Below are 24,911 nucleotides of genomic sequence, written 5' to 3' on the forward strand. Positions count from 1 at the left end.
CATCACCATATCGTGGCATGTGGTATAAAGCCCTCAGGCCCCTTCCTACCTGCTTCTTCTGAAGCGTGACACTCTGAAGGGATTGTGCTGCAGTGAATCAGAATTGCTAGCTTGTGTCCAAACGTACAAGTGCTTGTGATTACAGTGTACATCTATAGACACCAGGTTCACTGAAGTCTTCAACACTACGTGACCCTCGGCTCATTCGTATGTTACGAGAATTAACACAGATAGCACTTCATGATGATCATGAATATCACACCATGTCATATCAAAGAGTCAGTTTCAGCCTCAGGCAGTTGCCAGGAAGAGGAATGGAGTTGGTGGTGAGACAACAGAGTTTGTAGTGAGGATAGAACAAAGGTTTTGATCTTCCCAAGAATTAATTGGAGGAAGTCATTATAAAGGCTGATTAGCATGGAGAAAGGGGCGAGGCTTGGAGAGTCTGGGGTTATCGGTGACAGATCCATGCCACACTGCCACTGGGATATCCATATCAACCTCGTTTTGCACACTTCAGACAGATTTCCAGGGAGATAAAATCAAGTTGCTTGTTTGTCACAAAGAGATTACAACAAAGTCTTAAAGACAAGGGAGATAGTGGCTCACTTTCTCCAGCAGTTGCCAGTCATATTTGGTGTTTCCATGAATCACAGCCATCAGCTCAACTGGCAGAAATATATCGACAACTGGCAGTGGGCAAACCCCCCGAAATCCATCTGCAAAGGCTTTAAAATGTTTCTCCACTGATGTGTTTAACACATAGTTGACATAGGACTCGACAAATTGCTTTCTGAAACAAAGAAATGCAAACAGAGCAAAAGTTAAACCCTAACGGCATCAGCCCTCAACAGGAGGAAGTACAGATTTAGGGGTCATAAGTTTAAGTGAGTCACTAATAAATCTAACAGGAGCTTCAGGAGAAAGGTCTTTACACAGAGTGTGGTGAAAACGTGGAACGCGCTCCCACAGGGATTGAGTTAGAGAAATAGTTTAGAGGTATTAAAGAGAAGCTGGATAAACACATGAGGGAGAAGTGAGTGTGAGGAAAATCTGATGGATTGAGATAAAGCTGGGTAAGAGCATCAGTATGAAGCAGTTGGGCTGAATGGTCTTTTTCTCTCTCTGTTGACTCAATCTAACATGATGTAAAGTTTCATGCCCATCTGAAGGTACAGTTGCCATGCTCCCACTCTCTCATTGGATCGAGAGACATGACTGGTGCTGGTTTAACTTAAGGGTCTCACACTTCAGAAAGGAATGAGGTCAAGGAGGAGAGTCATTCATGGTAACCACGGCCAGTGTGGGAAATGAACTCCAGCTACTGGTCTCATTCTGCATTGCAAACCAGCCATCCAGTCATCCAACTCCATCACATCCAGGGTATACCCGAGATCACTAGAAACCAGGTAGGTTTAAAAGCTGCATGTAGCGGCACCACAGGTCCCAGTCATGATGGCAATGATTGTGCCATTTCTGTTCTCAATTACTGCTCAAAATGAAGTAACTGATTTTATAACCTCACGGTTGGTCAGTTCTCATTTCACAACTTATTTGGTGCTGTATAACTATGTAACAGTCACTACATGGGTTGGAAAAATACTCCCACTGTTACAGAGAGACGCTGTTGTGGTTTCTGTCCTGAGCTCTGTTTGCTGTAGGTTGTGGATGCTTTGTTCAAATGGACTTTGCGCTAAGGAAATGGATTGCTTGATGGGTGTGCTGTGGTAAGAACTGCCTCACTCCTAACTTATTGACTGCACAAAGCTGTCAGTGAAGTCTCAGAAACTTAACATCTATCAGTCAGGGTAAATGGCTCTGAAATACCTTGAGTGTTGGCAAAAAAATGAGACACAATATTGACATTTCTGGGCTTGCACTTAAAATAGGTATGGAAGGTTTGATTTATAAAGAAAGGCTAGGAATGTTTTCACTGGAGCATAGTAGGTTGAGAAGTGACCTTATCGAAGTTTAAAAAAACATTGAAGGGTATAGATAGGGTTAATGGTAAATATCTTTTCCCTAGGGTACGGGATTTCAAACCAGGGAGCACATTTTTAAAGTGAGAGGAGAGAGATTTAAAAAAGACATGAGGGACAAATCTTGTACAGAGGGTGATTAACATGTGGGATGAGCTTCCTGAGGAAGTGCGTATAAATACAGTGTTTAAAGACATTCATGTAAGTACATAATAGGAAAGGTTTGGAGGAATGTGGGCCAGGAGCAGGAAAGTGGGACTAGTTTAGTTTGGGATTATATTTGGCATGGACTGATTGGATCAACGGGTCTGTTCCCTTGCTGTATGGCTCTATGTTTGCCCCCATCCACAAAAAGCAGCCTGTTTGATCGGCACCTCAGCTAACATCTTTGACAACCGTTCCATCCAACAGAAGATGCTTGGTCGCAGCAGTGTGTACATCTACAAGATGCACTGCAACAACTCACTATGGCTCATTTGACAGCACCTTCCAAAGCCATGACCACTTCCATCTAGAAGGACATGGGCAGGAGATATATGGGAACAACACCCCCTGCAAGTTCCCTCCAAGCCACCCACTATCATGACTTGGAAATAAAATGCTGTTCCTTCAGTGTCGCCAGGGTAAAAATCCTGGAACTTCCTCCGAATAGCATTGTGAATCTACCTACAGCACATGGACCCTCGGTTCAAGAAGGCAACTTACCCCCCACCTTCTGAAGGGCAACTAGGGATGAGCATTAAATGCTGGTTGAGTCACTGATATCTTCATTCTTAATTTAATTTTTAAAAAGTTGTGTCAGGACAGAATCACAAGAATACCAAATTTTAAGGGAGCAACAATTTAAGCACCATTACAAGACGGTTCAGATTTATTGGCAAATGGACTATGTATGGGAAAGATGTTGTCATGCAGAGTGCAGCAGGGAACACTTGACTGCCAAGCTTCTATTTATACTCAAACCAGGTAAGTGGAGTCTGATTGATCAAGGCATTGCCATGGGGAGTACGTCAGGAAATGGTTATCTCCCAGACTTTTCTCTCGTTGAAAAAGACTTCATGCAAGGACATGGTTTTTGACTGTTTGCTAAAGTCATGCCCAACCTACGATCTTAAATTGGTTACTAGTGTAATTCTCCACACAATTGGGATTATTTAGCTAGTAGGAGAAAATGAGGGCTGCAGAAACTGGAGATCAGAGTCAAAAGGTGTAGCACTGGAAAAGCACAGCATCCGAGGAGCAAGAGAGTCGACGTTTCAGGCAAAAGACCTTCATCAGAACTATTTAGCTAGTTCTATCCAATCTGGATTCATGTATAATGTTGAACATTTTGTTCTGAGTATTGCAAGCACATACTGGTTAAGTAGAGTCAGTACTCTGCCTGTCGTGAACACCCAAGATATTTGTTCGCTATACCTGATGCTGTAATAGGGCCCAAGAAAACTATTCTGTGGAATAATAACTACCGTTGGTCAGATCATCACTCATTGTCTGTTGTGCAAACTCACGAATCATCCCAAGGCCACCATGTTCTGTCCCAGAAAGTGCCTTATCTATATCAAATTATCCTGGAAGGCTAGAATGTCTCAAAAATGTGAATGATAGGTGAAGCTAGCTGTACCTCTATGCAGTAGCAATGTGAGTTTATTCTCCACTGACAGGACACTACCTACTACACAATGAGGAATGTGATGTGTGAATTTCACTGCTCTGAGGGCTGTAGATCCAAAGACTCATGGATCAAACAGCCCAGCCCTTCAGCTGTGCTGTCCATGAAGTATTCTGACATGTCCTGAGGTCATGGAAGATGCTTTCGAAGATTAAGCCTTTCTCTTACCAAAAGGAGTCTTACCTGTTCTGTTTTGTGACAGGAATGTTTTTACCATTGGGAATAAGCTCATGTTCAGTAACTGATCCATCAATCATTTCTCTCCCTACCTGAAAAAGACAAAGCCAACAAACTGAGCTGAGCTGAGAAATAGGAAACAGATTCAGAAGTGATTTTATCACTGGAACACCAAGTACATTTGTATGAAGATTCTTGACTCCTACTGCAGCAGAGATTCTTTGGAGAAATACAATCATACCCTTACTTGCTGGCTTATCTTCGTAAAGTAACCTCTATACTAGTACTTTTGGACATGGCCTGTTGGAGCCTTTAAATAGACATGTCTTGAAACATTAAGGTGAACGATGCAATTGTGTGAAATGTTGAGGCAACCGTTACAGATCTTACCCAGTTGGCTGAAAATGTAAATCAGGTGGAGATATCGAAGGAGGGGAACTTAATCAATGTTTTCCACTTTACAATGCAGCCCCAAAGCAAATTTAACTCCATTTACTTTTGATTGGCGTATCCTCTCATTAGAATAAAGAGGAATTTGAGAGAAACATATCGAAGATGGAACTCACAGCCCTGTTCTCTCAGCCCATTGATGGGAGACTGCGTCTGAATTCCATTTGCTTGCCTCATCCTTCTCATCTCCTCCAGTCCCAATAACCCACCGAGATCTCTGTCCCTCCTTGATTGTGATTGCTCCGTCACTGGAGGTTGTGCCTTTAACCTCCTGAACTTCTGCCTCTCTGGACTTCTCCTTCTCAATATCCCTCCTCTTGTCTTTTACAACGTGCCTTGAAACCTACCTCTTCAATCAAGCTCAGTCACTAGACCTGACAACCCCATGTACGACTTGACAGTGAATTTTGTTTGATAATTGCTTCTGTGAAGCATCCAGGAACTTTAAAAACCTCATTAAAGGAGTCATATGAGTAGAACCTGTTGTTGAAGCCCAGAGTAATGGCTTGGCCACAGATAGATAAACCAAGGACTTTCCAATGGACCAGTTAATACATTCAACTGCCCACTTCCGAAAAATAGCAAAAGAGAAGTGGCAGCTACAGGGTCATGTCTGATCTCAATGATCAGCGGATGTCAGCGAACTCCCGCACATCACCAACAAACCCCCATCCTACCCCCATTTTAAGTGCGAGCAGCAGCGGAGGTAGGATGAACTCAGAAGACTGCAGATAAGGTAAGGCAGTTTTTATTAAAATTACTTACCGGTAGCGGGCAGCGGTGTTTTTCTTTTTCACAGAAGGAGCGGGAGCAGCGGAGGAAGTGACATGGACTGGAGGGGCAGCCGGGAAGGAAGGCAGTGACTATATATATCAGCAAGGTGGCTAAACCCGAGACTCTACTACTGTAGTGTCTCCCACCTGCCCTCCTCCTCTAACCTAGTTAGTAAGTAGGAAGAGCGGGAGCGACGACCAGGGGACTGCCAGTAATATATCTGGGCAGTGGCTGAACCCGAGACACTACACGTGTTGTGTCTCCCATCCCCACTCCCCACACCCCCCCTCCTCTAACCAAAAATAGGACTCTGGTTTGTTAAGGTAAGGATTTTCTATTTCTTTATCGGTGAATGGTTAAAAATTTACTTTTTATGGTTTATCTATTAATTGGTTTTTAGAAAAAGACTATAGCAGAGAGGTATCAGAAAGTATTTTAACTCAAACCTATACAAAGTAATAAAGTAATTAACTAAGCAGAGATGGCTGGGTAGGTGATGTGCTGTAGCTGTATGATGTGGGAGCTGGCTGATCCCATTGTGAATGGCAGTGACCACATCTGCAGCAAGTGTTGGTTGCTGGAAGAACTCCGGCTCAGAGTTGATGATCTGGAATCTGAGCTTCAAACACTGCGGCACATCCAGGAGGGGGAGAGTTACCTGGACGCTTTGTTTCAGGAGGCAGTCACACCTGGGAGAGTAAGTAATTCACATTCAGTTAGTGATCAGGGACATCAGAGTGTGACTGTAAGTGAGGCAGGTACGGGGAACCTGAGTTCAGGAGTGCAGGAGCCTCAGCCCTTGACCTTGTCCAACTGGTATGAGATTCTTGCTCCCTGTACGGATGAGGAAAAGGGCTCTGGACAGGATGAGCCAGCTGACCACGGCACCATGGTGCAGAAGGCCATTCAAGAGGGGGGAGCAAAAAGACAAGTAGCTGTTATAGGGGATTCTATAATTACTGGGACAGATAGTATCCTATGCAAGCCGGATCGGGAGTCTCGCATGGTGTGTTGCCTACCCGGTGCCAGGATGCAGGACATCTCCGACCGGCTTGAAAGAATATTGGAGCAGGAGGGGGAGGATCCAGTTGTTGTGGTCCATGTTGGGACTAACAACATAGGCAAGACTAGGGTGGAGGACCTTTTTGGGGATTATCGAGCACTAGGAAGGAAATTGAAGTACAGGTCCTCAAGGGTCATAATCTCCGGATTACTGCCCGAGCCATGTGCCAATTGGCATAGGGATAAGAAAATTAGGGAAGTAAACACGTGGCTAAGGGATTGGTGTGGGAAAGAGGGATTCCATTTCATGGGGCATTGGCATCAGTTTTGGAACCGGGGGGATCTGTACCGTTGGGACGGTCTCCACCTGAACCGATCAGGTACCAATGTTCTAGCAAAGAGGATAAACAGGGTGGTCAGTAGGACTTTAAACTTCTGAGTTGGGGGGAAGGGAAAGTGAAAGTGACAGGGAGTATGGAGTTAAATGGAAAGATAAGCAGGAGGATAGCATGTATGCAGGTGGATTTAACCTTGAGGCAGATTAGGAATGCAACAAAAAGTTAGGATAACTTAGGACATCTTATAATTTCCAATATCTCTAATGATAAGAATGGTAGCATTAAGGCACTTTACCTGAATGCTCGTAGCATTCGTAACAAAGTAAATGAACTAACAGCACAGATCATCGTGAATGATTATGATGTGGTAGGCATCACAGAGACGTGGTTGCAGGGGGTTCAGGACTGGCAGTTAAACATCTAAGGATTTACAACTTATCGAAAAGACAGGGAGGTTGGCAGAGGGGGTGGGGTTGCCTTGTTAGTTAAGAACAAAATTAAATCTATGGCACTGAATGACATAGCGTCAGATGATGTGGAGTCTGTGTGGGTGGAATTGAGGAACCACAAAGGCAAAAAAACCCTAATGGGAGTTATGTACAGATCTCCTAACAGTGGTCAGGACCAGGGGCGCACATGTACCGGGAAATAGAGAAGGCATGTCAGAAAGGCAAGGTCACAGTGATCATGGGGGACTTCAATATGCAGGTGGACTGGGTAAATAATGTTGCCAGTGGATCCAAAGAAAGGGAATTCTTGGAATGCTTACAGGATGGCTTTTTGGAACAGCTTGTCATGGAGCCCACAGGGAGCAGGTTATTTTGGACCTAGTGCTATGTAATGAACCAGACTTTATAAAAGATCTTAAAGTAAGGGAACACTTAGGAAGCAGTGATTATAATATGGTAGAGTTCAGTCTGCAGTTTGAAAGAGAAAAGGCAAAATCGGATGTAATGGTGTTACAGTTAAATAAAGGTAATTACAGGGGCATGAGAGAGGAACTGACGAAAATAGACTGGAAGCAGAGGCTAGCGGGGAAGACAGTAGAGCAAAAATGGCAGGAGTTTGTGGGTATAATTGAGGACACTGTACAGAGGTTCATCCCCAAGAAAAGAAAGACTATCCGGGGAGAGATTAGACAGCCATGGCTGACAAAGGAATTCAGGAAATGTATCAAAGAAAAAGAGAGATCCTATAAAGTGGCTAAGAGCACTGGGAAATCAGAAGATTGGGAAGGCTACAAAAACAGCGGATAACAAAGAGAGAAATAAGGAAGGAGAAGATCAAATATGAAGGTAGGCTAGCCAGTAATATTAGAAATGATAGTAAAAGTTTCTTTCAATATATAAGAAACAAACGACAGGCAAAAGTAGACATTGGGCCACTTCAAACTGATACTGGAAGCTAGTGATGGGAGATAAGGAAATAGCAGGAGAACTTAACAAGTACTTTGCGTCAGTCTTCACAGTGGAAGACATGAGTAATATCCCAAAAATTAAAGGGAGTCAGGGGGCTGAGTTGAATATGGTTGCCATTACAAAAGAGAAAGGGCTAGAAAAGCTAAAAGGTCTTAAAATTGACATGTCTCCTGGCCCCAATGGGATACATCCTAGAGTTCTGAGGGAGGTGGCTGAGGAAATAGCGGAGGCATTGGTTGAGGTCTTTCAAAAGTCACTGGAGTCAGGGAAAGTCCCAGATGATTGGAAAACCGCTGTTGTAACCCCATTGTTTAAGAAAGGATCAAGACAAAAGATGGAAAATTATAGGCCAATTAGCCTAACCTCGGTTGTTGGTAAAATTCTAGAATCCATCGTTAAGGATGAGGTTTCTAAATTCTTGGAGCAGGCTCAGATTAGAACAAGTCAACATGGATTTAGTAAGGGGAGGTCGTGCCTGACAAACTGTTAGAATTCTTTGAAGAGGTGACAAGTAGGTTAGACCAGGGAAACCCAGCGGATGTGGTCTATCTAGACTTCCAAAAGGCCTTTGATAAGGTGCCACACGGGAGGCTGCTGAGTAAGGTGAGGGCCCATGGTGTTCGAGGTGAGCTACTGGCATGGACTGAGGATTGGCTGTCTGACAGAAGGCAGAGAGTTGGGATAAAAGGTTCTTTTTCGGAATGGCAGCCAAGCGGTGTCTCACAGGGTTCAGTGTTGGGGCAGCAGCTGGTCACTTTATATATTAATGATCTGGATGAAGGGACTGGGGCATTCTAGCGAAGTTTGCCGATGATACAAAGAAAGGTGGACAGGCAGGTAGTACTGAGGAAGTGAGGAGGCTGCAGAAGGACCTAGACAGTTTGGGAGAGTGGTCCAGGAAATGGCTGATGAAGTTCAATGTGAGCAAATGCGAGGTCTTGCACTTTGGAAAAAAGAATACAAGTATGGACTACTTTCTAAATGGTGAGAAAATTCATAAAGCCAAAGTACAAAGGGATCTGGGAGTGCTAGTCAAGGATTCTCTAAAGGTCAACATGCAGGTTGAATCCGTGATTAAGAAAGCGAATGCAATGTTGTCATTTATCTCAAGAGGGTTGGAATATAATAGCACCATTGTGCTACTGAGACTTTATAAAGCTCTGGTTAGGCCCCATTTGGAGTAATGTGTCCCGTTTTGGTCCCCACACCTCAGGAAGGGCATACTGGCACTGGAATGTGTCCAGCGGAGATTGACACGGATGATCACTGGAATGGTAGGTCTAACATACGAGGAACGGCTGAGGATCCTGAGATGGTACTCATTGGAGTTTAGAAGATTAAGGGGAGATCAAATAGAAACTTACAAGATAATACATGGCTTGGAGAGGGTGGACGCTAGGAAATTGTTTCTGTTAGGCGAGGAGACTAGGACCCGTGGACACAGCCTTAGAATTAGAGGGGGTCAATTCAGAACAGAAATGCGGAGACATTTCTTCAGCCAGAGAGTGGTGGGCCTGTGGAATTCATTGCTGCGGAGGCTGGGACACTAAATGTCTTCAAGGCAGAGGTTGATAAATTCTTGATGTCACAAGGAATTAAGGGCCATGGGGAGAATGCGGGTAAGTGGAGTTGAAATGCCCATCAGCCATGATTAAATGGTGGAGTGGACTAGATTGGCCGAATGGCTTTACTTCCACTCCTATGTCTTATGGTCTTATGGCCTTATGGACCTAAGGGGCAACCTTTTCACGCAGAGGGTGGTGCTTGTATGGAATGAGCTACCAGAGGAAGTGGTGGAGGCTGGTACAATTACAGCATTTAAAAGACATCTGGATGGGTACATGAATAGGAAGGGTTTAGATGGATATGGGTCAAATGCTGGCAAATGGGTCTAGATTAGGTTAGGACATCTGGTCGGCATGGATGGGATGGACTGAAGGGTCTGTTTCTGTGCAGTATGACTCGCTGGCTCGATCATTACTCTTCAGACAGCTGGTAGGAATCAAAAGCTCTGGAGAAGCCTCTGAAGCCTCCTTACCTTCCCCCCACACCCCCACACCCCACCCTCCCGCCAACCACCACCACCCTCCGGGTTCCTCTTCACTTTTGAAGGTTTCCATTGCTCACCACAGGTTATGTATGTAAATATCAAACTGGTTACTTGGGCGTTTTTAACTGTTGGTGGATCATATCTAAAAGAAAAGTAAAAACCAAATCATGGTGATTTTGGTGGTGGGAAGGTCGCTCCATTGTGTGTGTGATAACACTTCTGGGTAGACCAAAACAAAAACTCAGAGGACCATGAAAATTAAAATGCAAGTTATTTTTAACAGAGATTATTTATTGGCTTTAAAACTATTCGGGTAGGGTATTTGATTGGGTGGGACACTCACAGACATGGGATCCTTTATTATTAACTCCAGCACTACGCCTTCATGTGGAGAGGATTGTGATGAATTCCTCATCGGGTTAGGATTGTCCGGGAGCCTCCAAGCTCAAACCCCAGGACACTGCCAACAGCAACCCCGGAGACAAATCACAGGGACATTCAAATAGATTGTGTGCGTTATTTATCATTTTCTTTGAACCTTCCTATCCATCCCATTTGGAACACCGAGTATAAGAATAAAACAAAAAGACTTTTGGGCAGCCAATCAAGCATCAGCCAGTTCTTGGTTTCGAATTGTGTAAGAGCACAGTGCGTAACAAGGATAGCTATGTTGGCCAAATAATGGTTGGAACCTGGGGACAATTCATATGATGAAATTTCCAGGAATACCTTTAATATCAATTGGCACCCCTACTAACCATCCTAAGCAGGTACAATCTGCCTGGAAGTATATGTTTCCACTTGCTGGAGTGTACTGAATAAACTTGGCAGTCATTATCTGTAACACTCAAACACATGCTCTAGAACTGTATAATCATTGTGCTTAATCTTACACAGATTGTAGGAATTAATTTGGGTTTCATTTTGGCCCATATCAAAGAGACACTTATTGAAACTGTGGTCTGGTTGAGTTTGGAGGTCAATGTATATAATGCTTTCCCTCTGTAAATAAATGTAAGACTGAGTAAATATTGGCTTTTCCAGATACAGGCTTTCCAGAATACAATACATCTCATGCAAATTGTATGCAAATTTAAGTCAGCATGAGTCTGTGACTGTTCAAAGGAAAATCAGAGAGAGATGAAAAACATGTGGGTGACCTACTGTGAACTGCCTGCAGAATGTCTCTTCAAGATCATCATCCTCATAATTGAGAAGCATCTGTAAATTGCTAGAGATAAAATAGAAAAGTAATTAATGAACTTTAGCTATTTTAACTGTTGCCAAAGAACATAAACTGACCTTTTGTGTAACCCTGATTTGAATTACTCTGTTGTGTGTTCCTGATTCCCACTGTCTGTGCCCTGAGAACTAGAATTCATCTCTCTCCTTTCAGCTGTTCCTTAAAACACAAAAACCTGAAAAAGTTTCTGGTACCCTGTCCTAATATCCTATGTGGTTCATTCCCCAGTTTTATTTGATACAATCCACTGAAACGTTTTGCAATGTTTTACTGCTTTAAAATGCTATTTCAATGTAATTTGTTGTTCCACTTTAAACTGAACGATACTGTCTACAGAGTCAGTGTGGGTGGAAGTCAGAAATAGGAAAGGAGCAGTCACTTTATTAGAAGTTTTCTACAGGCCCCTCAGTAGCAACAGAGACACGGAGGAGCAGATTGGGAGGCAGATTTTAGAAATGTGTAGAAGTTACAAGGTTGTTGTCGTGGGTGACTTTAACTTCCCTAATACTGAATGGAACTTACTGAGTTCAAAGTTTGGACGGAGCAGTTTTTGTCAAGTGTGTCCAGGAAGGGTTCCTGATGCAGTATGTAGATAGGCCAACTAGAGGGGAGGCCATATTGGATTTGGTGCTCGGCAACAAACCAGGTCAGGTGTCAGACCTTTCAGTGGGAAAACATTTTGCTGATAGTGATCACAACTCCTTGACCTTTACTATAATAACAGAGAGGAATAGGAGCAGATGGAAGAGGAATGTATCTAATTTGGGCAAAGGGAATTACAATGCTATTAGGCAGGAACTGGGGTGCCTAAATTGTGAACAGATGTTCTCAGGGGAGATGCAAACAGAAGTGTGGAAGTTGTTTAGGAAGTACCTGCTGACAGTGCTGGACAGGTTTGTCCCACTGATGCAAGGAAGGGATGGTAGGGTGAAGGAACCTTGGGTGACAAGGGATATGGAACATCTAGTCAAGAGGAAGAAGGAAGCTTACTTAAGGTTGAGGAGGCAAGGATCAGACAGGGCTCTAGAGGATTACCAGCTGGCCAGGCAGGAACTGAAGAATGGACTTAGGAGAGTTAGAAGGAGGCATGACAAAGCTTCAGTGGGTAGGATTAAGGAAAACCCTAAGGCGTTCTACACTTATGTAAGGAACAAGAGGATGGCCAGAGTGAGAGTAGGGCCGATCAGGGATAGTAGAGGGAACTTGTGCCTGGAATCGGAGAAAATAGAGGAGACCCTTAATGAATACTTTGTTTCAGTATTCACTACTGAGAATGACCTTGGTGTTTCTGAGTCCAGTGTGAAATTGACTGATACGCTAGAAATGATTGATGTTAGGAAGGAGGATGTGCTGAAAATTTTGAAAAAAACATACAGGTCGATAAATCCCCTGGGCCTGAGAGGGTATACTCTAGCTTACTACAGGAAGCGAGGGAAGAGATTGCTGCACCTTTGGCGATGATCTTTGCGTCCTCACTGTCCACGGGAGTAGTGCCAGATTATTGGAAGGTGGCAAATGTTATTGTTATTCCCTTGTTCAAGAAAGGTAATAGGGATAATCCTGGGAATTACAGACCAATCAGTCTTACGTTTGTGGTGTGCACAGTGTTGGAGAGGATTCTGAGAGGCAGGTTTATGATTACTTGGAAAATCATAGTTTGATTAGGGATAGTCAGCATGGCTTTGAGAGGGGCAGGTCATGCCTCACAAACCTTATTGAACTCTTTGAGGATATGACAAAACACGCTGATGAAGGGAGAGCAGTGGATGTGTTGTAGATGGATTTTTGCAAGGTGTCTGATAAGGTTCCTCATGGTAGGCTCATTCAGAAAGTAAGGAGGCACGGGATACAGGGAAACCTGTCTGTCTGGATACAGAATTGACTGGCCCGTAGAAGACAGGGAGTGGTGGTAGATGGATATTTAGCCTGGAGCTCCTTGACCAGTGGTGTTCTGCAGGGATTGGTTCTGGGACTTCCGCTTTTTGTGATTTTTATCAATGACTTGGATGAGGAAGTAGAAGGGTGGGTTAGTAAGTTTGCCAATGACACAAAAGTTGGTGGAGTTGTGTACAGTGTGAAGGGCTTTTGTAGGTTACAACAAGACATTGACAGGATGCAGAACTGGGCTGATAAGTGGCAGATGGAGTTCAACCTGGAAACATGTGAATGATTCACTTTGGAAGGTTGAATCTGAAAGATTTGAAAAGAAGAATTCTTGGTAGTGTGAAGAAACAGAGGTATCTTGGGGTCCATGTCCATAACCCTGCAAAGTTGCCACCCAGGTTGATAGGTTTGTTAAGAAGGTGTATGGTGTGTTGGCTTTCATTAGCAGGGGGATTGAGTTTAAGAGCTGCAAGATTATGCTGCAGCGCTATAGACCCCTGGTTAGACCACACTTGAAACATTGTGTTTAGTTCTGGTCGCCTCATTATAGGAAAGGTGTGGAACCTTTAGAGAGGGTGCAGAGGAGATTTACCAGGATGCTGCCTGGACTGGAGGGCATGTCTTATGAAGAAAGGTTGAGGGAGCTCAGGCCTTTCTCATTGGAGCGAAGAAGGATGAGAGGTGACTTGATGGAGGTGTACAAGATGTCAAGGCGCATTGATTGAGTGGTTAGCCAGAGACTTTTTCCCATGGCAGAAATGTCTATCACGAGGGGGTATAATTTTTAGGTGATTGGAGGAAGGTTTAGGGGAGATGTCAGAGATAGGTCCTTCACTCAGAGAGTGGTGGGTGTGTGGAATGCACTGCCAGCAATGGTAGTAGAGTCAGATACATTAGAGACATTTAAGCGACTCTTGGATAGGCACATGGAAGTCAGTACAATGAAGGATATATAGGTTAGTCTGATCTTAGAGTAGGATAGAAGACTGGCACCATGTCATGGTCTGAAGGGCCTGTACTATGCTGTACTGTTCTGTGTTCTATACATACTACAACTAGAACTTTTAAACGACTCCAACTACCCTTCCCTCCCCCACCCCCAACTCCCCATCTACCGGCCCATTGGAATGGGAGGAGGCAACAGAACCTCTTAAACCTGTGCAAAGGTATTCACTAAGTTCATTGCTAATTTGAGACTTAGCTCCAGAAACATGCCTTTGCCCTAGTATCTCTTAATTCCTCTGAATAATATTAAATTTAAATAATTGATGGAGCAACAGTTGGTTTTGTGCTTGGGAATTCTGAAAGTGTGTGTGTGTGTGTGTGTGTGTGTGTGCATGCATGTGTGTGTGTGTTTAACAATATACACACTGGACCATTTCTTAATATAGCCGTGATGTCTGTAATTGTACTACAGAATGATAGCAGGTCAACCTACTTTTATCATTAGTTAATCTAGTTCTGGGTTATGTGGCTGGATAATGTTAGTTTTTTTAAACACAAAGTGGAAATTTATTACGGATTAAGGACTTTGCCAGACCATGAACCTATGTTCTACTTCTAAACTGGATCTTGATCTCAGGATCGTGTGACTTGAGCATTGCCTATTGATCCAAATGGCTGTGATGGTGGAACACCACGTTAAAACAAACTGCAAGATCTGTTAAAGATTATTCTCAACATGTCCCTTCCAGAGTGACTTACCTTCCTAATGTTGGTGAGAGTTCCTTCAGGTCATTTAGTGTTGGTTGGACATTAAGCAACTTTTTGTAGAGAGCCAATGGAAAGTGAAAATCTGCCACGAAGCCATGGTACAGAGCGAGCCAGCAGAGGATTCCCACCAGACGAAAGATATCATTGATTTCAGGATCCTATACAGAAAAAGCTCATGATGAATCAAGTATTGACACAGACATTGACTGAATTGCATTGGAACAGGAGACTAGGTTGGTCCTCATGCTTACTCTGCCATTCAGTGGGGTCCTGATTGATCTGTACCTTAACTTCATTAAAATGCTTTGGTTCAATATCCCTACTACAACTAGAGCAGGTGGTGAAGGAGGGAGAAGTTTACTTGATCTCATCCTCACCAATCTACAAGCTACAGATGTTTCTGCCCATGATGTTATTGGTAGGACTAGCCACCACACATCCTTAAGGAGATGATGTCCTGCCTCCACATTGAGAATACCCTCCATTGTTTTGCATGGTACTACCACTGTGCTACAAGGGATAGTCTTTGAACAGCTCTAACAATCAAGACTTGCCATCCATAAGAAACACTGTGGGCAATGAGCATCAGAATTGTATACCAGCACAATCTCGACCTGGTGTAGCCCCATTACCATCAAGGCAGAAGATCAACCCTGGTTCAATGGAGATTGCAGGAGGGCATGCCAGGAGCAGCACCAGACATAATCTAAAAATGTGGTCAGAATTGAACCTAGGACCCTATTATTGTGAAGCAGCAGTGCTAACCACTGAGCCACTGTTCCACTTAGCCTGAGCTGGGTGATCCTTCCTCTGACCTTCACAAGGATGTGGCTGTGGAAGGCCCCAATCAGAAGGACCATGTCTTGAATAGTTATATACAATAATTGGTGCATGAGTGAGTATTGTTCCTGCTCTTTACCATCTCACACTCTCATTTAGGAGAAAGTGTGGGAGGTACAGTGTTACTGGGAGTGCAAGCCTCCATGTTGTAGAGAGGAAGGAGTTCTGTTTTAGTTTTTTTCCCCTATTCAGGCATGGGATGTGGGCATCCCTGGCTGGGCCAGTATTTATTGCACATCCATCGTTACCCTTGAGCTACTTTCTTGAACCCCTGCAGTCTGTGTGCCCTACAGGGACACGGGAATTCTAGGACTTGGACCTAGTGACCATGAAGGGAAAGCGATATATTTCCAAGTCAGGATGGTGAGGATGAACTTGCAGGGGGTGGTGTTCCCACGTATCTGCTGCTCTTGACCTTCTAGAGGTAGAGGTCATGAGTCTGTCACAATAGCCTTGGTGAATTTCTGCAGGGCATATTGTTGACACTGAGGCAGAAGGAGTGAATGTTTGGGGATGTCATGCCAGTCAAGTGGGCTGCTTTGTCCTGGATGGTGTCAAGCTTCTTGAGTGTGGATGGGGCTGTGCTCATTCCATCATACTCCTGACTTGTACCACAGGAATGGATAAGTGAATAGTTTTTAAGTGTAGCCTTGCTGTAAATCTACAATAGTGAGTAGAGTGGGTTCTTTCTTTATTATATGTTTTATTGAGATCTGTCTCTTGATTAAATTTTTAAAATATAAGCCAAAAATATTAATAATTTGGAGGTGCCAGTGTTGGACTGGTATGTACAAAGTTAAGAATCACACAACACCAGGTTATAGTCCAACAGGTTTATTTGGAAGCACTAGCTTTTGGAGCGCTGCCCCTTCATCAGGTGGTTCCAGAAACTAGTGCCTCCATTTAAACCTGCTGGCCTACAACCTGGTGCTGTGTGATGTTTTAACAAAAGTATTAAGTTAGGCCGGAGCAGTGGTTTTTTGAGAACAATAATACAGTGCTATTTTCTGGGCCTGTAGATTGTGAAGGAACAAAGATGGCCTTTAGTAGAGTGATATGCCCATCTTGTCAGATATGGAAATTTAGGGAGAGTTTACATGTTACTGTGGGTTATGTCTGCAGGAAATGTCTCTAGTTACAAATCCTATAAGAGTGAATGGATCGGTTGGAGTGACAGTTAGAGTCAATAATGAATTTACAAGAGTTAGAGGATGTGATAGAATGCAGTTATAGGAAGGGAGAAAAGCCGCAGATACAGTCAGGTAGGTGGGTTAACTCCAGGAAAGGTAGGAGATGTAGTCAGGTAGTGCAGGAGTCGACTGTGGCTATCCCCATTTCAAATAAATGTGCTGTTTTGGAAAATGTAGGGGGTGATGGACTGTCAGAGAAATGTAGCATGAACAGCCAAGTTTCTGGTATCAAGTCAGGCTCGAATTTAATAAGAGGTACATTGGGTTCCAAGCGATTGATTGTGTTAGGGGACTCTCTAGTCAGAGGCATAGACAGATGTTTCTGTAGCCAGCAGCAAAAAATTAGAATGGTGCGTTGTCTCCCTGGTGCCAAGCTCAAGGATATCTCGGGGAAGGTGCAGAATGCTCTCACAGGGGAGAGGGACCATCAGAAGGTAATTGAACACATTGAAACCAATGACATAGGAAGGGAAAAGGATGAGAAAGTTAGGACGGAATTTTAAAAGTTGGTCCTCGAGGGTAGTAATATCTGGATTACTCCTGGTGATATAAGCTAGTGAGGGCAGGAATAGGCGGATACAGCAGATGAATGCTTGGCTGAGGAGCTGGTGTATGGGAGAAGGTTTCACATTTTTAGATCATTGGAGTCTCTTTTGGGGTAGAAGTGACCTGTACAAGAAGGATGGATTGCACCTGAATTGGAAGGGGACTAATATACTGGTGAGTAGATTTATTAAATCTGCTCGGGAAGGTGGGTGGGACCCAGGGAGATAGTGAGGAAAGAGATCAATCTGAGACTGGTACAGTTGAGAACAGAAGCAAGTCAAACAGTCAGGGCATGCAGGGACAAGACAGAAAACAAGGTAGGACTGATAAAATAAACTGCATTTACTTTAATGCAAGGGGCATAACAAGGGAAGGCAGATGCACTCAGGGCATGGTTACGAACATGGAAAGAATGTTGTGAAACTTGAAAGGTTTCAGAAAAGATTTACAAGGATGTTTCAGGGTTGGAGAATTTGAGCTATCGGGAGAGGCTGAATAGGCTGGGGCTGTTTTCCCTGGAGCGTTGGAGGCTGAGGGGTGATCTCATAGAGGTTTATAAAATTATGAGGGGCATGGATAGGGTGAATAGAAACAGTTGTTTCTCTGGAGTGAGGGAGTCCAGAACTAGAGGGCATAGGTTTAGGGTGACGAGGAAAGATATAAAAAGGGACCTAAGTGAAAACGTTTTCACGCAGGAGGTGGTACGTGTGGAATGGGCTACCAGAGAAAGTGATGGAAGCTGGTACAACTGAAACATTTAAAAGGCATCTGGATGGGTTTATGAATAGGAAGGGTTTTGAGGAAAATGGCCAAATGTTGGCAAATGGCACTAGAGTAGGTTAGGATATCTGAGTTGGACTGAAGGGTCTGTTTCCGAGCTGTATGTCTCAGTGACTCTATGACTCTATGAGTCAGAATGTGAGCTACTCACTACAGTATTCCTACCCTCTGACCTGTTGTTATAGCCACAGTATTTATAAGGCTCGTCCAGCTCAGATTCTGGCGAATAGTGACACCCAATATGTTGATTGTCAGGGATTCAGCTCTGGTTGTGCCACTGAATATCAAGGGGAAATAGTTAAATTCTCTTCTGTTGGCAGTCATCACTTCCTGCTACTTGTATGGCACAAATGTTCATTGACATTTATCAACTCAGACTTAGAAAACACCTAGTTCTTATTGTGTGCAGCTACAGACAACTTTCACATCTGAAGAGTTATGAGTAGAACTGAACACTGTGCAATGGCCAGCGAGCATTGGACTTTTAACTTTGTGATTGGGGGGGGGGGGGGGGCGAAGGTGATTGATGAAGCTGCTGAAGGTGGTTAGTGTCTAGGGCACAACCCTGAGTACTTCCTACAGTGCTGCTGAAATGATTGACCATCAACAACCACAACCATCATCCTTTGTGTCAGGATTCATATCAGCAAAGGGTTCTCCCTCTGAATCCTGCATTGACTTCATTTTAGCTAGGACTCATCGATGCCATACTTAGTCAAAGATCAAATCAAGAAAATGACAATTACCAAGGGAGTAGTACTGAGTAAATTGTTGGAACTGTGAATTGACAAGTCCCCACGTCCTGATGGGTTTTATCATAGGGCCTTAAAAGAAGTAGCCAATTAAATAGCTGATATGTTTGATTTTAATTTTCCAAAACTCATTAGATTCAGGGAAGTTTCATTTATATTGGAAAATAACTAATACAACTCCTTTATTTTAAATAGGAGGGAGATAGAAAGCAGAAAATTACGAGTCAATTAGCTTAATATTTGTCATGGGAAAATGTTAGAAGCTATTAGAAAGACATTATAACAGGGCACTTGGATAAGTCCAAGATAATCAAAGGGAAATCATTTTAAACTAAATCATTGTACCTCTTTGACAAAGTAACTTGCACTGCAAATGAATGGGAATCAGTGGATGTACTTTACTTAGATTTCCAGAAGGTATTTGATAAGATGGCACTTCAAAGTTTATTGTGGAAAATAATAGCAGATGGCGAAGAGGATAACGCGTTGACATGGATAGAAGATTGGCTGGATAACAGGAAGCAGAGAGTAGGAATAACTGGATCTTTCTCAGATTGGCAAGATTCATGAGTGGTACCACAGGGGTTGATGCTAAGTTTTAACTCTTTCCAATTGATATCAATGATTTGGATGAACAGACCAGCAGTATGTTTGCTAAATTTGCTGGTAACATAAGGATAGGCAAGAAAGTGAGTTGCGCAGAGAATGTGAGGAACCTACAAAGGGCTATGGATAAGTTAAATGAGTGGGCAAAGATCTGGCAGATGGAGTACAATGTGGGAAAGTGAGAAATTGTCTATTTTAGCAGAAAGATTTTCTAAATGGTGGGAGTTTGCAGAGTTCTGAGATGCAGAGAGGTCTGGGTGTCCTATTGCATGAGTCACAGAATCACAGAAGGTTAGTCTGCAGGGATACAATGAGTAATCAGGAAGTGGTATAGAATGCTATGTTTTATTGTGAGGGAGATTGAAGAGCATGGACAGTTTGTTTCAGTTTGCGGAGCATTGGTAAGAGTGCATTTGGAGTACTACATACTGTGGGGATTGGTTAGCTCGATTTTGCTGAATGGCTAGTCTGTGATTCAGACAAGCATTACCAGTGAGGGTTCAATTCCTGCACAGACTGAAATTACTTTGCCGCTCACCTGAGATATTGTGATCCTGAGGTTGAACCACAACCAGTTGTCTCTCTCTAACGTGTCTGTGGTGGCATTTATTTCCTGTGTACAGTACTTATGGGTGGATTTTAACACATTGGAAGCAATTCACTGCTGTATCTGTGTAGGAATGCCTGGGTAAGGTGAGAGCTATTTCTGTGGAGCTAGACTTCAGCGCTACAGCTGGAATGTTGCCTGATGCCACAGTGCTGCATCCAGCACCTTAGGCCTTGATCTTACATTGGGTGAATCTACTGTAGTTGACTGAAAACTGGCATTTGTGATGTTGGGGACCTCAGGAGCATCCATTTGGCATTTCTGCCAGAAGCCTCACTGTAAGTTCAACATTCTCATCATTCATGAGCTTGAACCTCAACACTGCAAGCTAAGGAGTGTTAATGTCATTGGGATTTGGATGTGTTATATGGCTACACAACCAATTGACTAGGTTAGAGGTCTAATACAAGGGATTTAAATATTCAAGTCAACAAAACAGTGATGAGAACTATTTCTTTCAGAAGTAGTATATTCTAAAAGAATGCCACTGGTAAAACTATGGTTTAAAGTTTTGCACTAATGATACTTACGATTAATAGAGTCATAGAGGTGTACAGTATGGAAACAGACCCTTCGGTCCAACCCATCTTTGCTGACCAGATATCCCAACCCAATCTAGTCCCACCTGCCAGCACTCAGCCCATATCATTCTCATTTCGTAATCTGATCATGGGCATAGGTGTCACCATCCATCAAAGTTTCACCTGCACATCCACCAATATCATTTATTGTATCCGTTGCTCCCGATGTGGTTTCCTCTACATTGGGGAGACTGGGCGCCTCCTAGCAGAGCGCTTTAGGGAACATCTCCGAGACACCCGCACCAATCAACCAAACCGCTCCGTGGCCCAACATTTCAACTCCCCCTCCCACTCTGTCAAGGACTTGGAGGTCCTGGGCCTCCTTCACCGCCGCTCCCTCACCACCAGACGCCTGGAGGAAGAAAGCCTCATCTTCCGCCTCGGAACACTTCAACCCCAGGGCATCAATGTGGACTTCAACAGCTTCCTCATTTCCCCTTCCCCCACCTCATCCTAGTTTCAAACTTCCAGCTCAGTAACTGTCTCCATGACTTGTCCGGACTTGTCCGACCTGCCTATCTTCTTTTCCACCTATCCACTCCACCCTCTCCTCCTTGACCTATCACCTTCATCTCCTCCCCCACTCACCCATTGTACTCTATGCTACTCTCTCCCCACACCCACCCTCCTCTAGCTTATCTCTCCACGCTTCAGGCTCACTGCCTTTATTCCTGATGAAGGGCTTTTGCCCGAAACGTCGATTTCGCTGCTCGTTGGATGCTGCCTGAACTGCTGTGCTCTTCCAACACCACTAATCCAGAATCTGGTTTCCAGCATCTGCAGTCATTGTTTTTACCTTGTCACTGGCCAGGGCAGCTTTCATTGCTTTCATTGCTTTTAGAGTCATAGAGTCATAGAGATGTACAACATGGAAACAGACCCACTCACCCACTCACTGATTTCCACTCACTTTCAAGAGCAAGTGCTTCCTGTCACTGTCCCAAATTGTTTGCTTCTAATTTTAAAAGTTCTGACCCCTTATTCCTACTCCCTACCAAAGGAAATAATTTTTTCTCTATCGACCCTCTCAAATCCTTTAACCATCTAAAATGTCTTAATAGATCACAACTTCAAAGAGTCACAAGATGTACAGCATGGAAACAGATCCTTCGGTCCAACCCCTCTATGCCGACCAGATATCCCAACCCAATCTAGTCCCACATGCCAGCACCCGATCCATATCCCTCCAAACCCTTCCTATTCATATACACATCCAAATGCCTCATAAATGTTGCAATTGTACCAGCCTCTACCACATCCTCTGGCCGCTCATTCCATATACATACCACCCTCTGCATGAAAAGGTTGCCCTTTAGGTCTCTTTTATATCTTTCCCCACTCACCCTAAACCTATGCCCTCTAGTTCTGGACTCCCAGGGAAAAGACTTTGTCTATTTATCCTATCTATGCCCCTCATAATTTTGTAAACCTCTATAAGGTCACCTCTCAGCCTCCAATACTCAAGGGAAAACAACCCCAGCTGTTCAGCCTCTCCCCGTAGCTCAGATCCTCCAAACCTGGCAATATCCTTGTAAATATTTTCTGAACACTTTCAAGTTTCACAATATCTTTCCGATAGGAAGGAGACCAGGATTGCACGCAATATTCCAACAGTGGCCTAACCAATGTCCTGTACAGTCGCAACATGACCTCCCAACTCCTGTACTCAATACTCTGACCAATAAAGGAAAGCATACCAAACGCCTTCTTCACTATCCTATCTACCTGTGATTCCACTTTCAAAGAGCTATGAACCTGCACTCCAAGGTCTCTTTGTTCAGCAACACTCCCTAGGACCTTACCATTAAGTGTATAAGTCCTGCTAAGATTTGCTTTCCCAAAATCTTGCATTTATCTGAATTAAACTCCATCTGCCACTTCTCAGCCCACTGGCCCATCTGGACCAGATCCTGTTGTAATCTGAGGTAACCTTCTTCGCTGTCCACTACACCTCCACTTTTGGTGTCATCTGTAAACTTACTAACTGTACCTCTTATGCTCGCATCATTTATGTAAATGACAAAAAGCAGAGAGCCCAGCACCGATCCTTGTGGCACTCCACTGGTCACAGGCCTCCAGTCTGAAAAACTACGCTCCACCACCACCCTTTTACTTCAACCTTTGAGCCAGTTCTGTATCCAAATGGCTGGTTCTCCCTGTATTCCATGAGATCTAACCTTGCTAATCAGTCTCCCATGGGGAACCTTGTCGAACGCCTTACTGAAGTCCATATGGATCACATCTACTGCTCTGCCCTCATCAATCTTCTTTGTTACTTCTTCAAAAAACTCAATCAAGTTTGTCAGACATGATTTCCCACACACAAAGCAATGTTGATTATCCCAAATCAGTCCTTGCCTTTCCAAATACATGTACATCCTGTCCCTGAGGATTCCCTCCAACAAATTGCCCATCACCGAGGTCAGGCTCACCGGTCTATAGTTCCCTGACTTGTCTTTACCGTCCTTCTTAAACAGCTTTTCTAATTGCCCAGAGGATAGTTAAGAGTTAATTACAGGTCTGGAGTCACAAAAGGGCCAGGCCAGTTAAGGAAGACAATTATCCTTCACTAAAGGATATTTTTAATATTCATTTAAGGGATGAGAGCATCGTTGGCTAATCCAGCAATTATTGCCCATCCCTAATTGGCACAGAGGGCAGTTAAGAGTCAACCCACATTGCTCAGTAGTCTGGAAGCAGATATCGGCCAGACCAGGTAAGGATGGTATTTTCATTCCATAAAAGGCATTAGTGAACGAGATGGGTTTTTCCAACAATGGTTTCATGGTCATTATTAGACTCTTAACTCGAGACATTTTATTGAATTCAAATTCCACCACCTGCTATGGCAGGATTTGAACCTGGGACCCCCAAACATTACTTGGATCAACAGTCTTGTGATAATACCACTAGGCCACTGCATCCTCACTAATAGGGCCTTTTACAACTAACATAGTTGCTTTTAGACTAGCTGTTCATTGAACTCAAATTTCACCATCTGCCATAGTAGGATTCTAACTCAGGTCCCCAGAACATTAGTCTGAGATTCTGGATTACCAGTCCACTGATAACATTGCTAGATTATTAGCAACTGTGGATTCAAGTACTGCTCAGGAGATTTGAACACAGAATCCAGATCAATGCTTCATCACCGCACTGAGTTCTATGATTTTACAATTCACATACCCATTCTGGAAACCAAACAAGCCTGGATTCCTCATACAACTTGAATATCTTTGGTTGAGAACATAGCTCCTCGGTAATGATGGAAAAGAACTCTTTTGACACACCACCTTCGTCAATAGCTGGTTCACCTTTAAACGTGACCTGATAGAGTTGTAACGAATAGACCAGAATTAAAAATCTGTAATTTATTTTCTTTATACCCTCCTGTTTTGATTTGATTGCACAGAACACAAGTGATGCACAGGACAGTCCTGGATGGATCTTAGTTTTTGCTAAATAAAACACATCTTGGTAAACCTTTTCATCTTGCACTCATCAGGAGATGACTGCATTCACAAGAATGACCAATATAAAGGAAAACCAAACTTTCTGTTCTATATGAGAAGAGAGTGTTGATTTGTTAAGAAATAGTCTGAGATTGGTAGAGCTATTATCATGGAGATGCACTGTTAGATGATGGCTGATAGTTAACTGCCAGGCTTATTTTTTTACATTTAAACCAAGCAGGTTATAAACTCTTTGTTCTGAGAAATGAACTAGAGAATGAATTCACCTCTTTTATTGAAATGAAACAGGTAGAATGTGTGTAAGTGTTCTTTCTGCATGCAAAGACCAAGACCCTGTGATCTAATATAAGGAGCTTTGAGTATGTCCATGATTAGCTTCTACTGCTTATCAGATTATGATTGTCAGTCATATAAAGGCAGTTTTCTTTTTACATTGGTGTCCATGTGAATTGGTCTGATGCGTGAGATGAAAAGTGTCAACACAATTTTAAGCAATACTCTTCTAGATTTCCTCTTTTTAACCCTTTATAGCAATATCAACAAACAAGGTAACTCTTAGAAACAATTATCAAGTGAGATCTATCATTTAACTCAGACAGGGTGATATTAGGGCAGACAATCAAAGGCTGAGTCAAAGAGGTAGGTTGTCAGGAGCATCTTCAAAGAGAAAAGAGAAAAATAAAGGCAGTGAGATTTACAGAAGGAATCCTGGTGCTTGGAGCCTGGATAGCTGAAGGCACAGGTGCCAATGGAGGAGTGATTAAAAGTGAGACAGTATAAGAAGCTAGAATTGGTGGAATGTTGAGATCTTGGAGAGTTGTAAAGCTGAAAGGGGTTAC

General features: G+C 43.3%; 1 protein-coding gene across 1 annotated transcript in view; it reads right to left on the reverse strand.

The window, feature by feature from the left end:
* The window catches only part of LOC140485453 (probable E3 ubiquitin-protein ligase HERC4), a 103,020-nt gene that overhangs the window by 3,764 nt on the left and 74,345 nt on the right, over window positions 1-24,911 (reverse strand). The window contains exons 18-22 of the mRNA XM_072583656.1: window positions 23,786-23,926; window positions 14,689-14,855; window positions 11,022-11,088; window positions 3,832-3,917; window positions 610-793 (exon numbers count right to left, since the gene is read on the reverse strand). Coding sequence (XP_072439757.1) covers window positions 610-793; window positions 3,832-3,917; window positions 11,022-11,088; window positions 14,689-14,855; window positions 23,786-23,926 — 645 coding nt within the window. The remainder of the gene's footprint in view (window positions 1-609; window positions 794-3,831; window positions 3,918-11,021; window positions 11,089-14,688; window positions 14,856-23,785; window positions 23,927-24,911) is intronic.

The sequence above is a fragment of the Chiloscyllium punctatum genome, chromosome 14 (assembly GCF_047496795.1).
Source record: "Chiloscyllium punctatum isolate Juve2018m chromosome 14, sChiPun1.3, whole genome shotgun sequence".
Lineage (NCBI taxonomy): Eukaryota > Metazoa > Chordata > Chondrichthyes > Orectolobiformes > Hemiscylliidae > Chiloscyllium > Chiloscyllium punctatum.